General features: G+C 41.5%; 1 protein-coding gene across 1 annotated transcript; it reads left to right on the top strand.

Annotated features, from left to right (window-relative positions):
* Positions 1 to 2,220: 2,220 nt before the first annotated feature.
* On the top strand, positions 2,221 to 6,498 carry LOC105562258 (zinc finger protein 569-like). Its single transcript, XM_012012965.1, has 3 exons — positions 2,221 to 2,632; positions 3,288 to 4,745; positions 5,576 to 6,498. The coding sequence occupies exons 1-3, from the start codon at positions 2,468 to 2,470 to the stop codon at positions 6,386 to 6,388; spliced, it is 2,436 nt and encodes an 811-aa protein (XP_011868355.1). The 5' UTR covers positions 2,221 to 2,467; the 3' UTR covers positions 6,389 to 6,498.
* Positions 6,499 to 12,456: the final 5,958 nt, after the last annotated feature.

Raw genomic sequence — 12,456 nt, 5'->3', positions numbered from 1 at the left:
GTCAGGGACGACGAGCGACGAAAAATATAAAGAGAGAGAGAGAGAGAGAGAGAGAGAGAGAGAGAGAGAGAGAGAGAGAGAGAGAGAGAGAGAGAGAGAGAGAAAGAGAAAGAGAATATGTTCACGTATTCACGAGAAGCGAGCGTTTCGATAAAGACTGACGTTGTACAATTACTTAGCGTAGCGTGAGAAAATCAATGCGTTTAACAAATGCATGCAAAGGTAATTGCGCAGAAGTAGCACTGTCAAGAACGAGGAGAACTTTAAGTTTCAGGAAGTACATGTGAAATACCTAGCGCGTCGTTATTTTTCTAAATAAGACACTTCATTCGTTTATTCTCACCTTGCATTCGTATTCGGATAGATTTGCTGGAACGAGAATTCAATGAGATTCACAGCGAAACGTTAATCAAACTTGTCTAAATCTAGCACGGAGAAAAGCCGCTGCTGAAGTACGGCTCTGTCTCGGAAACGAAGCCTCATACATGTAAAAAGAAATTTATTATACATTTTCAATTTATTTTTTTATGTAGGATTACCTTCCAGATTGTATTATCGATTACAGGGTATCCTGTATATGTATATAAGCTTGCGATACCCAGTAAGAAAACTGTAATGTGTACGGATAAATTTATGTGTACATAGATATCTCAATAAAGAGTAAAATAAAAAGTACGCCGCGCGCGTTGCTCGTTTCACAATCCTTTTGCATAATCAAAAATCGCCTCGGGAAAATGAGACTCTTTATTTTACCGTAATTCCCGCGCCGCATTATCGCGCTAATGTATAATAAATCGCAATTATTTAATCAACCAAATAAAGCGATATTAGTTTCTTTGAGATTTTACGATGTAGAGAATATTTAGACTCTGCTTGTCTCTCGCGCAATCACATCGACTGGCAGTGCTGCCCAACCGTCTAATTACGAATAATAATAACGAGTTTGAACGTGTATGTGTATTAGTGTACATAAAATAATAATATTCTAATATATATTTCTTATTATCTTCTGCAGTATTACAATACAATAAATCGTTTCGCTGAGAATAATATCTGGTGAACGACGGATAGGGTAAGGTGACGAAATGCGCATCAACAATTCGATGGGTCGCTAATAGGCGACATTTTAAAGTGATTCACTTCGATTTTGCTCTTTTATATATTTACAACTTTATGCAGTGTTGTCGGTATCGCGAAAGGCATCTACGTGTTTTTATGTCGCTTATTAGCGACTCGTTATTGTTGATCCGCATTTGGTATCTGATCTGAATTTGGTCATCTTACCCTATCAGAGAAAACTAGATACATACAGGGTGTACTAAAACCACCGGATATCCTTTTAATCATAAATTCTTTAGAAACTTTCAAGACAAAAATTCTAATACAAAAATGTCGAGGCTATAATAGTTTTTAAATAATAAGCGATTACATTTCACAAATGACAGGCCTGAGATTTCGCGCGCTCAGGTACGGCGACACGACAAGTGATTAAGGTGTTCCTACGAATATCGTCCTTTTTAGCATAGTGACAACTTTCACAACAGACTTAACGATTCATTCTCGAATTAATTGTTCCTCTTGTTATCTTTAACCATTTCTCTTGTTAACTTTGTGTAACGTCTTATTAATAAAAGGGAGGGGTTCACTATGATGAGCATCTTGATCAGACTGATATCCTTCGATTTAGTCGATCTCCGATGTTCTGAGTGAACTTGGAATTTTCAGTTAGATTCAATCCAGTCTCCTGCCTCTCTTTATCCTCAAGTTTTCAAAATTACCGGATCATCGTCTTCCCAAATAATTTCTGTCCCGTTAAACGGTGACTTTGGTTCTCGCTCGCTCGCGAAACACATAGGAACACTTTTATCACTCGTCATGTCGCCGTGCCTGAGCGCGCGAAATCTCAGACCTGTCATTTGTGAAATATAATCTCTTATTATTTAAAAACTATCGTAGCCTCGACATTTTTTTATTAGAATTTTCCTCTTGAAACTTTCTAAGGAATCTGCGATTAAAAGGATATCCGGTGGTTTTAGTACACCCTGTATACATAATTTTTGTAGTCTATATGTTGATATGGGAAAGTAAGAACGGAGGGAAAATTAAGCCAACGGCACACGATACTATTTTTCCTACTGGATTGCTTACGAGAGCCAATCAGGACGCAGAGTTTTCGATCAGGTGACTCGAAGCTGAATCCTGGTTGGCTCTCGTAAGGAATCCAGTAGGAAAAATAGTATAGTGTGCCGTTGGCTTTAGAGAGCGGAAAGTTACGCGGACGATCCGCGCGAGTGTAATTTTGAAGTTGCCGCGCGGCCCCGGCGGATCGATCTATCGATCTCTCGCGCCGCTCGCATCTCGCAATTCTCGCATCCGCGTCCGTGCAAATGGCGGCCGCGCAGCGGCACGTAGCGCCTGGCTGGCCGTGTATTGTCCCGCGGGTCGACCGATCACCGCCGCCGCACCGATGGCAGTCCCGGGCGATGACGCGATGGTAAACGGCACGGCGCGCGCGGAGCGGCTCGTGGGCGACGAGTGCCGCATCTGCCTCAAGTCCTGCGCGGAGGCGTGCCAGCTCTTCCGCGACGACGGCGGGATACCGGAGAAACTGATGGCCATCGCCGCCGTACAGGTTAGCTCTCCTTTCTCTCTTTCTCCTCCCTCGCGCCAGCTTTGTTTTGAGAACCGCGTAGATCTCGCGTTTCCCCGCGTCCACGTCGCTCGCGTTACGGAGGTTCTTCTCCCGCGCCCGCCAGCCCGACGTCCGCGTTGTTTACGACGGACGAGTGTCGGTCTCCGTCAACGCGAAACTCCCTCGGGGAGTTGACGGAGAACCGGGAGTCGCTCGGGGAACCGTCTCGGCGTGAGATCTTTCGCGTGGAGGCGACTCCACCTCGCGGTTTCTCGTACTTCGGCCTCTCGCCGCGGTGTAAACAACGACGCAGGTCGCTTGCATAGACATATAAAAGATAGACTGCTTATGAGGTAGTGGGGGATGTCCTCCTGAGGGAAAAGGACAACACCAATTTATTTGGGTATCTATCTTCTTCTAGTGTACGTGATCACGTGATCGCCTTCAGATCACGTCCACTAGAGGCAGACAGATACCCAAATAAATTCATGTTGTCCTTTTTCCCTCAGGAGGATGCCCCCACCTAGGGTTCCACTGCCTCATAAGCAGTCTATCTTTTATATGTCTATGGTCGTTTGCGACAAAAACGTATGCCCCCGTTCTTGCGATATAATACTTGGTCGATGGGCGAAGCTAATGCCAACGTTGATCGCAGGTGGAGGAGGGAGACGGCCTGCCGGTTTCCATCTGTTTGTCCTGCAATCATCTGCTCGACGTGTCCTACGACTTCAGATGCCAGATTCAGAGTTCCGACGTGAGGCTACGTCAGATGCTGAAGCTGCAGATCCAGACCGCGTTGCGCGACGAGCCCGCGATGATGAAAAGTATCGTGTCCGACATGGTGTCCTGTAAGAAGGACAATCACCTCGTGGATGAGGACATTTACTCGTCTCACGGCATCGTCGCGTTCGACAGTACCGCCGTCCAGTCTGACGCGGTGGTTAACGACGAGTCTCACGCAAGTCACAAGTTCATGCGGAAGGAGGAAGTTGTAGAGCCGAGCGGGAAAGACGCGTACGACGCGCTTAAAGAGGACGTACACAACGACGAGATGATGGACGCAGTTTTGTGCCACGAGGCGATTACCGATCACTCGGACCGACTGTCCAGCTCGCCGACGGAGGACGTTTGCGTCAAGCAGGAGCGCTTGATGCTGCCCGAGGACACCGAGACGTCGGGCAGTTTGCCGGACGAGAGTAGGGAAGACGCGTTGAAGATCGAGGTGAAGAATGACGTATTGTTGCAGGACTTGAACGACGTTTCGAAGGAGAGCGCTGCGTTAAGAGCGGACAATCGCGTGGCGAACTGCAGCGACGACGAGGAGAAGCCGCTCATAAGCAGGACGAGCAGGCAGAAGTGCGTGCACTGCATCAAAACGTTCGCGACGCGAGTGGCGTTGCAGCGACACATGAACGTGCACAAGCACAAGACGAAGCTGCGCTACGTGTGCGTCATGTGCGACAAGCAGTACTCGAACATCGAGAAGCTCAAGGGCCACGTGCTCACGTGCCACGAGACCCTCGTGGCGGACGGTAAGGCGCCGCAGGACGACAGGAGGGCGAGCAAGGTGCTGGGGAAGGTGACTAGAAGCGGCAGCATTGTGGACAGCGCGAGGGAGGAGAAGAAGAACTTCAAGTTCACGTGTAAGGTCTGCTCGAAACAGTTCATATATCAGAAGTCCTTTTTGTCGCACGCCAAGAGCCACGCCGAGTACAACGCGGACACGTCGGACGACGCGGTCGATCAGTCCGCCAGTAAGACGACGGGCGAGCAGAAGGATCGCGCGCCGGCGTTGAGGGAAAACGAGTCCGAAGAGGAGGAGGAAGAGGAGGAGGACGACGACGACAGTGACCTGCCGATCGAGAGTCTGCAGTGCACTCAGTGCGGCAAGCTCTTCGCTACGAAGCGGAACCTCAAGAGGCACATCTCGACGCACAGCGGCCTGAAGTTCAACTGCGGCACGTGCGGCAAGGGCTTCTCGCGGATCGACAAGCTGAAGGATCACGAGCAGTCGAAGCACAAGGAGGAGATATTCGGCAACACCGACGACGATGACGACGACGACGAGGATAACGAGAGCAAGATGAACGAGAATTCCGAGAACCGAAAGAAGGCACGTTCACTTTGTTCTCTATACTTGTGTTTGTAACAGCGATTAACCACGGAATGACCAATTCCTGCGTAACGCACGATGGTAAAAATTAAGTTATCTCTCTCACGATATTTCTATTGGTTTCTACCAAAATGTGCATCGCCAACGACTGTAACATATAGGGGTGTATCTTGAGGGATGCAGGCACTAAGGCGTTGACTTTTAGGGCGAGAAAACTAGACCAAGATTCGAACCGGACGACTCTTCTTCCTACCAGCCAGGCCTTCATTTGACACCTTTTTCGCTTGCTTCTATTTTTATTGGCTAGAACAGGGAATATATTAGCAGCGATTCCAGAGCGACGTTTGGTAGACCATCATAGGACGGTACTCATAGTCCGTTCTCATATTTAAGATCGTCCTAAGTATAGCCTGTAGCCGGCATTCGTAATCAGATCTTATAATCAAGACCTTAAATTATAATCAAGGTCTTGAGTTTAAATCTTAAGATGCCGTTTGGAACATTTTATTGGCTACGGAGTATCTAAAGATAATCTTAAGAAGGTCTTGAATGTAAGATCTGACTATGATTACCGGCCTAAATGTGTTGCAAACCAATCACAGAGCCGTCTTAGTGTCTTAAAACCACTTAAGATGATGTTGAAATAAGGGTATTTGTCGTACGACAAATGTAATACCAGCCTAAAAACGGACTATGAATGCCAGCCACAGAGCGGCTACACCCCCGAAGACTCCTCTAGAAGATACACCGAAACAGATTGTCCCTGAAGCGGACAAATACGAGCGATCGCCTCCAGACAGTTATCTAACGGGCTTGTTTTCACGTTGCAGGACCGACACAACAGGCCGCACAAGTGCGCGCTCTGCCCAAAAGCGTTCGCGCAGGCCCAGTCTCTGGCGAACCACGTGGAGAGGCACAAACGGGTGAAGGACACGCAGAAGCGGTTTCTCTGCGAAAAGTGTAGCAAGTGCTTCGCTCAAAGCGGCTCGTTGGTGGCGCATATGCGCACGCACACCGGCATCAAGCCGTACGTGTGCAACGTGTGCAGTCGCGCCTTCACCAAGAGCACGTACCTGCAGCTGCACTTAAGAACCCACAGCGGAGAGAAACCGTACATCTGCCAGTACTGTAGCAGAGCGTTCGCCCGCGCCAACACTCTGGCGCGGCACATTACCATGCACACCGGCGAGGCCAAGTATCACTGCAACATCTGCAACAAGTCCTTCCGGCGACTCACCTCGCTGAACGAGCACACGTACACGCACACCGGCCAGCGGCCGTACGCGTGCAAACTCTGCACGAAGAGGTACAACAACGCTGGCTCGTTGTACGCTCACACGAAGAAGTGCAAGGCGCAGCAGCTGTCCAGCTCGACGACGACCGCGTTTGCAGTGTCCACAGCGGAGAGCGCGCCGCAGCAGAATGACGCGGCCATGTCTCAGCTGTTGATCTATTCCCAGAGGAAGCTGATCGAGGAGACGGCTGTTGGTCAAGTCGTACCTGCGCCACAGTACATGGTAACAAATGTGCATAATCAAAAAACAGTACCCGCTAACGTGATCCAACCCTTCGCCGTAGAGGACCCGAATGTGTACAATTCGAAACAGTTTAAGAACTCTTATTACATTTATCCAAACATGTAATAACACGATCGATCGTCGATCACGTTCGATTGTCGATTGATCGTCTTCGCCTGGTGATTTTATTTCAGTTTGTTTCACATGGTTTTTTGTTAGACAAGAGTTGGTCAAGCTAGAAATCTGAGAGAATATCACGATAGAAAGGGGGAGGGAGGGAGGGGGAGAGAGAGAGAGAGAGGAGGGGGGGGTATAAATAATGTTCTGTCAGTGCAGCTCAAGAAATATATTAAATAATGTCCAGTGTTTAAAATTGCTAGTATACATATGTATAGAAAGAGGAGATTTCGTGAATAATTTGAAACTCGAGGATTGAATTCATTAACAATCAAATGAATATTTTTTATTTATATACAATATTTGAATCTATTGGTTAAATATATAGTGTTACAGTAATATACACACATTACTGCGACAGAACTCGCTGATTGGCGCGTATCGTGCTAGAAAGTCGAACATACAAGTGCAGTAGTATTTCACGAATGACTCAGGTTGTAGAAGTTAGAAGGTCTCGATATAACAATGTACAAAATATAAAAAGAAAATAATGACGTTGAAATTAGAAAAAGTTATGGATGTCAGATAGATATCTATGTGTAAAATTATGTATAAATGAATTCATGGGCATGAAAATAGAATGACTGAACCGGTTATAATGTCTATTTAAAAAGGAAGGAGAAAGCAGAGGGTATAATTAAGTGGAAAAAAATGAGAAGTAGTGAATATAGTCCAAATTGCGCTGTGTAACACAGCCCCCAGTGTGTTGAAGCGCGACATATTTCAGAACAACCCGGAATGCTGTAAATAAAACAAATTTGAATATATTTTTGTAATATCTACACGCATGTTACGTTGCTATTAGATAGGGAAGTACTCCTAGGTAAGCCGCATACAAATAAAATTGGAAGAAATAACGTTTCATGCGTATATTATAAACATAACTAAAATATTAGATCATGAGATTCTAAGCTAAGTGAAATAACTTATTCTTAATTCTCTCATTTTCTTAATTTAGTTCTTGTAACTGATAGTATTGATAATATATATTTTTTCTTCTGCAAATTATTTTATTATATAATCTGCTGTTTTTCTTATAGGTTTAAACACTTGAAATTTACTGTAATTTTAGATTTTTGTCAGTCCAGCTATTTCTTATGTCCATGAATAGATTATGCAACATTAAATAAGTAATTATATTTGAATAGTTTCTTTGATTAGAGATATATATGTATTATTTTAACCATTCATACATGTCTCGCCATCTTTGTTTAAGATTGTAATGACACGTGTTTCTAAGTGAAATTTTTATTTAGACTAGAAAGAAAGATTAATTTAAATTTTTGAAATATTCAACATTGAACAATTTGATATTTCAGGCTTTCTGCGGTGTACACGAACAGGTTTCGTTTCCAAACTGGAGCCGATTACGTTTATCAGTTTATTCCGATGTTTCGTGAACATTTCACTTTATCAAGGAGAAACAATCTGGTACTGAATTTGTTTCTTGATCAGATATTTCTTTATATAGTGATTGAGTATGCAGTATAGGATACACGAAGGCTAAAGGAGGAATTTGAAGGGGTTGACCAACCAGTGTCAGATTGTTTCTTCCTGATGAAATGAACTGAAATGTTCACGAAACGGAATAGTAAACTTAGACAATTCTAACACAAAAGTGAAAATATAGTATTAAACAATTTATAGATAAAATTTCAGAAATAAAATCTTTCAAGATTCACATATGCCAATTAAAGTGAAAAACAAAAGTCTGTCTTGTTGAGAAAAAAGGGGATGTCAAATATGTACTAATAGATGAATTATTTAATGTTTAACTAGTAGTAATAAGACAGTCTGGATAACTGTAGTATAATAGACGTAAAATTTTTGGCATGAAGACTGGATTGCTATAGATTATTAATTATTAAAATAAAAATAGACGATTACGAGATTGTCTACTTGGTAAAAAGAATATTTTCACTGAAATTGCTGTTAGCATTAAATGCGTCCGAAAAAAGAATGAATTTTCCATTATACTTTTATTGTATTTATGTAAAACAATAATGAATTTTGCTGATGATATTTACAAAAATGTAATGTACAGCGTGATTTGAGAAAAGATTAAAACACACACACACACATATATATATATATATTTGTAAATAATTTAAAAATATATAAACTATATTACGTCTTTGTGTAAAAGTAGTAAATGTCCCAAAAGTGGCTCGCTTATACTTTTACGCAGCATGGCGAATATCGAACACAATGCAATATTTTATAATAAAGTTTATATAAAAGTAATCGCGTACATGTGCTATGTGTTTCTCTCCTCGAAATGACTTGCTTATAAAAATAACGATTTTATTGTTATTTTATAATAGATTTGAATAATTAGAAGTCTAATCAAATTTTAATATAAATTGATAATTGATATATTAAAATTTGGTTCGTTCTTTAATTTATATATTTTTACATTAAATGCGACGCAATTTTATATCGAATTTATTGACAAGATATAACCAATAATATCTTATTTCTTTGATTCATTTACTTTTTGTTTAAATGCATTTTTAAAACTAATTCTTTTTTCTTATAAAATAGTGGAGTTTGCCTTAAAAATTTCGAAATATTTATATGTTTTTATGATGTATTTCAGAAAGAGTACGCCTCAATATTTTCATCTAAAACGAGATGATTGTGGAACGTTTCTATCTCCACTCATTATATTGTCAGATTGAAGCATCTTAATGTCGACTTATACCACTTGAACTGTGAAATACCGTTTATACAGGTTTCCCTCAGAGACCCGTGGAAAAATCGTTAATTCCCGATGTACCCAGCTCGCATGAAAGAAAAATGATCGCCCGCTGCGTTTTCAGGCGCGGAAATATTAAATTGTATTCCTGCGGGTCTTCGCGGGGCCGAAAGGCGATGCTGGGGCCACGGAGGGTGTCCGAGATCACTAACCAATATTTAATCAACTTTGCAGGAGAGAATATTATTCTCCGGACAAATCAAGGACATATGTATCAGACCGCCAAGGGGAGAGACCGACACGTTCGTGCGTATTGATATCAAAGACATACACATCTCTCGTGTACGCGTTGCTCTTTCAGCGAGCAATGGCGTAATTCTGAGAGCGAAAGTATGCGTTTTCCTTTAGAAAATTAGGAAATTATAAAATTTTATTGTCTTCAATTAAATGTGTCGAAATTTGGATAATTTTTTAGGTCGAAAAAGAAGTAAATACGTGCATTATAGATGTATCTTTTACAGTTATAATTATTCGTTTACGCGAAATGTCGAGCATTATTTATCTAGTGAAATAATAGTTAATTTGTTCTTGAGAAAAATGCATTTCTTTGCACTTTTCTGATTTAATAATTTATTAATGCATTATTCACCTTAATGAAACATTTCTTTCGATTTTATTGTATAAATTCGATTTATATATAATATTTCAAAGTGTATTTCCAAGTCGCACGTTTCTACGTGAATTAATTTATTTGCCAACGAAGAGGCCGCGCTTCCGGCATCGACGCGACGTCCCGTTCATTATACACAGGATTTATTCAAAAGGATACGCCTATGTAGCGTTTGCTTGTATGCGTCGCCCGGAGATGTGCACGGTGGCAGCGTGCGACACACGTTCCGCGTGCCGGGAACGGGATTCCCCTGGGATAAGATTTAGGAAAGAGGGTGGAACACCGCGACTGCTCTCATCGTGGCACTCTATCCCTCTCTCTTTCTCTCTCTCTTTGTGTCTCGTGAGAACAAGTGCAAAACAAATGTCGCACAGGAGCTGGTCGACCGATGCGCACCGCCGTGCCATGCTCGTGAAAATTGTTTCTCTAGGTCGAAATAAATCATATTTTTCCTTGCTCCTCTACTGTCTCACTCGTGCCGCGCGAAGGACGTGAGAAATTTTCAATTCGTTCGGATGCTAGGGTGCCTTAGCTCGCGCGAGATATAAAAAACATGCGGTGTAGCTCAAAATTATAATGAATAGATTGTATTCGGTGAATTTTGAGTTTCTTCACGCAAATCGGGTGGGAATAATAATAATATTTGACGCCACTTTTTATTTTTGAACTTAAACTTTATGTAACTTAACTCTCAAAATTCTCATAAAATTTCTGCAAGGGTAAAGCTCGAAATTATTGAAGATATCGTAGGATATTTGTGATAGTGAAAAGCAATAAATTTATACATAATTTTCCAAAAAAAATCACGCAGTATCCCTTACGGAAAAGCAACGAGTTAATTACTAGAAAATTACTGTACATCAGTAATTTCTAATGATTCAATTACCGGTATACAGTAATTTTCTAGTAATTATTTCGTTACTTTTTCGTGAGAATCGTAAGGGATGATTATGATAATTTGGCAAACGTTGATATGAATAGTTTCAACGTGAAATTGAGTTCAAATAATAATCGTTAACCGAGATTAGTAAAACATATGATTGTGGAGAAATTTGGAGAAGATTTATACAATATGTGATTGTATCCTTAATTAATTTGAATTAATATCGTAACATCTAAGAAGATGACACGATAGCACTGTTGTCGAATATTGCAACCTGTACTTTCCGGTCCATTTTATTCTACTAATTGAAAGAACAAATGATAAACGTATCAAAGTAATAGAAAGCCGCTTAACGAAAAATTTTCAGTAAAAAAGTGTCGAATTTATTTTTGCTACATACATTTTTTATATGAAACGGTTACTATTGATCTATTTCGCTTCATCTTACTTTTTATTTGCAACGTTCACTGATATTTCTGGGGATTTATTCAATCCTTAATTTCTGTCTTGTGCATTAATAAATTGGTGCGATAAGAAGTGACATATCAAAAATATTATTTGACAGAATTTGAACATTAGGACGGCTGAATAGTTTACATAAATAGTTTTCCACTTTATATATAAACGAAAGTCCCTCAGATCGATTTTATTACTAAAAAATTTGATTTTTTCTCCACAATTTCTGTCACTAATAATACAAGAAACTGCATAATTTTAGTGAACCTAATTCTGCATTCGACAGACATGATAAAATATGCGTCAATCATTACATTTAATTTAAAACTTTAAGATTATCTAAAACGTAGAATGCTTTGCTGTCACCAAAGTTATACCATCTTCCATTCATAATGGAAAATGTTAGGAGAAAATAACATTGTTTTTTAACAATTTTTATTAAATGTGTTAAAGAAATCACTCTTTTAACACACGTTTAATACAGATAGTAATTGTTTTTCTCAATAGCGCCTGTTCTTAAACATATTTTATGTGAATAACATTCTTTACATTTTTATTTTAAAAACAATTTGTAAGTCGCTTTTAAGATTTTCATCATTGCTACATTTTTTCATCTGAATAATACTGTTGGTATCTTAGAAGAATCCTCCAATCATTCTGATAAAAATGAAACATATAAAATGAATCCTATTTGATGCAATGCTGCTGCTTGACAGAGATGAGAGGAAACTTGCTTTTGGTAATTATTGCGTAGATTAAATTTGTGTTAAAAGATGGATTTTGATTCACATTCAACAAATCTGTTAAGAAACTATATTACATTTTTTTTCTTCCTATCTCGTGCTCCCTTTCTGTTTCTTTGATTTAATATTTAGCGTCGGGATCAGGGTATGACCAGTTGAGGCGTTTCAGCGTCGACGCGCGACGCGAATAATTCGGCCTGCGTGATATCCTTGGCACGGCACGGCACGGCACGGCAAGATGTAAACAGCTCCTCGGATCTTCGCCGCGTTACGGGACGCGACGCAGCCTCCTGCAGGCTCCTCGCGTCCACTGGTGCGGCCAGGACGCAGCGGCGTCCTCGGCGTCGTCGGCGTCTCTGCGTGGGATCGATCGTAGTGCCGAAGGTGGGGCGGCCGGAGGGGCGCGTCATCGAATGATAGCACTCATTCGGGCTGATGGCCGTTTGGGGAAGAGGGTTGTCTGGTCTGCAACCCGGGGGTGGTCCCGCGTAAATCTCGAGAGGGGTGGAAGTCGGCGTTACCGACGCGGGGCGGCGTTTCAACCCCCGTTCTCGTCACAGGGATGGC

This window comes from Vollenhovia emeryi, unplaced genomic scaffold (genome assembly GCF_000949405.1).
Source record: "Vollenhovia emeryi isolate VEMERY1.0 unplaced genomic scaffold, V.emery_V1.0 DF939192.1, whole genome shotgun sequence".
Lineage (NCBI taxonomy): Eukaryota > Metazoa > Arthropoda > Insecta > Hymenoptera > Formicidae > Vollenhovia > Vollenhovia emeryi.
This window is presented reverse-complemented; position numbering and strand designations above follow the sequence as displayed.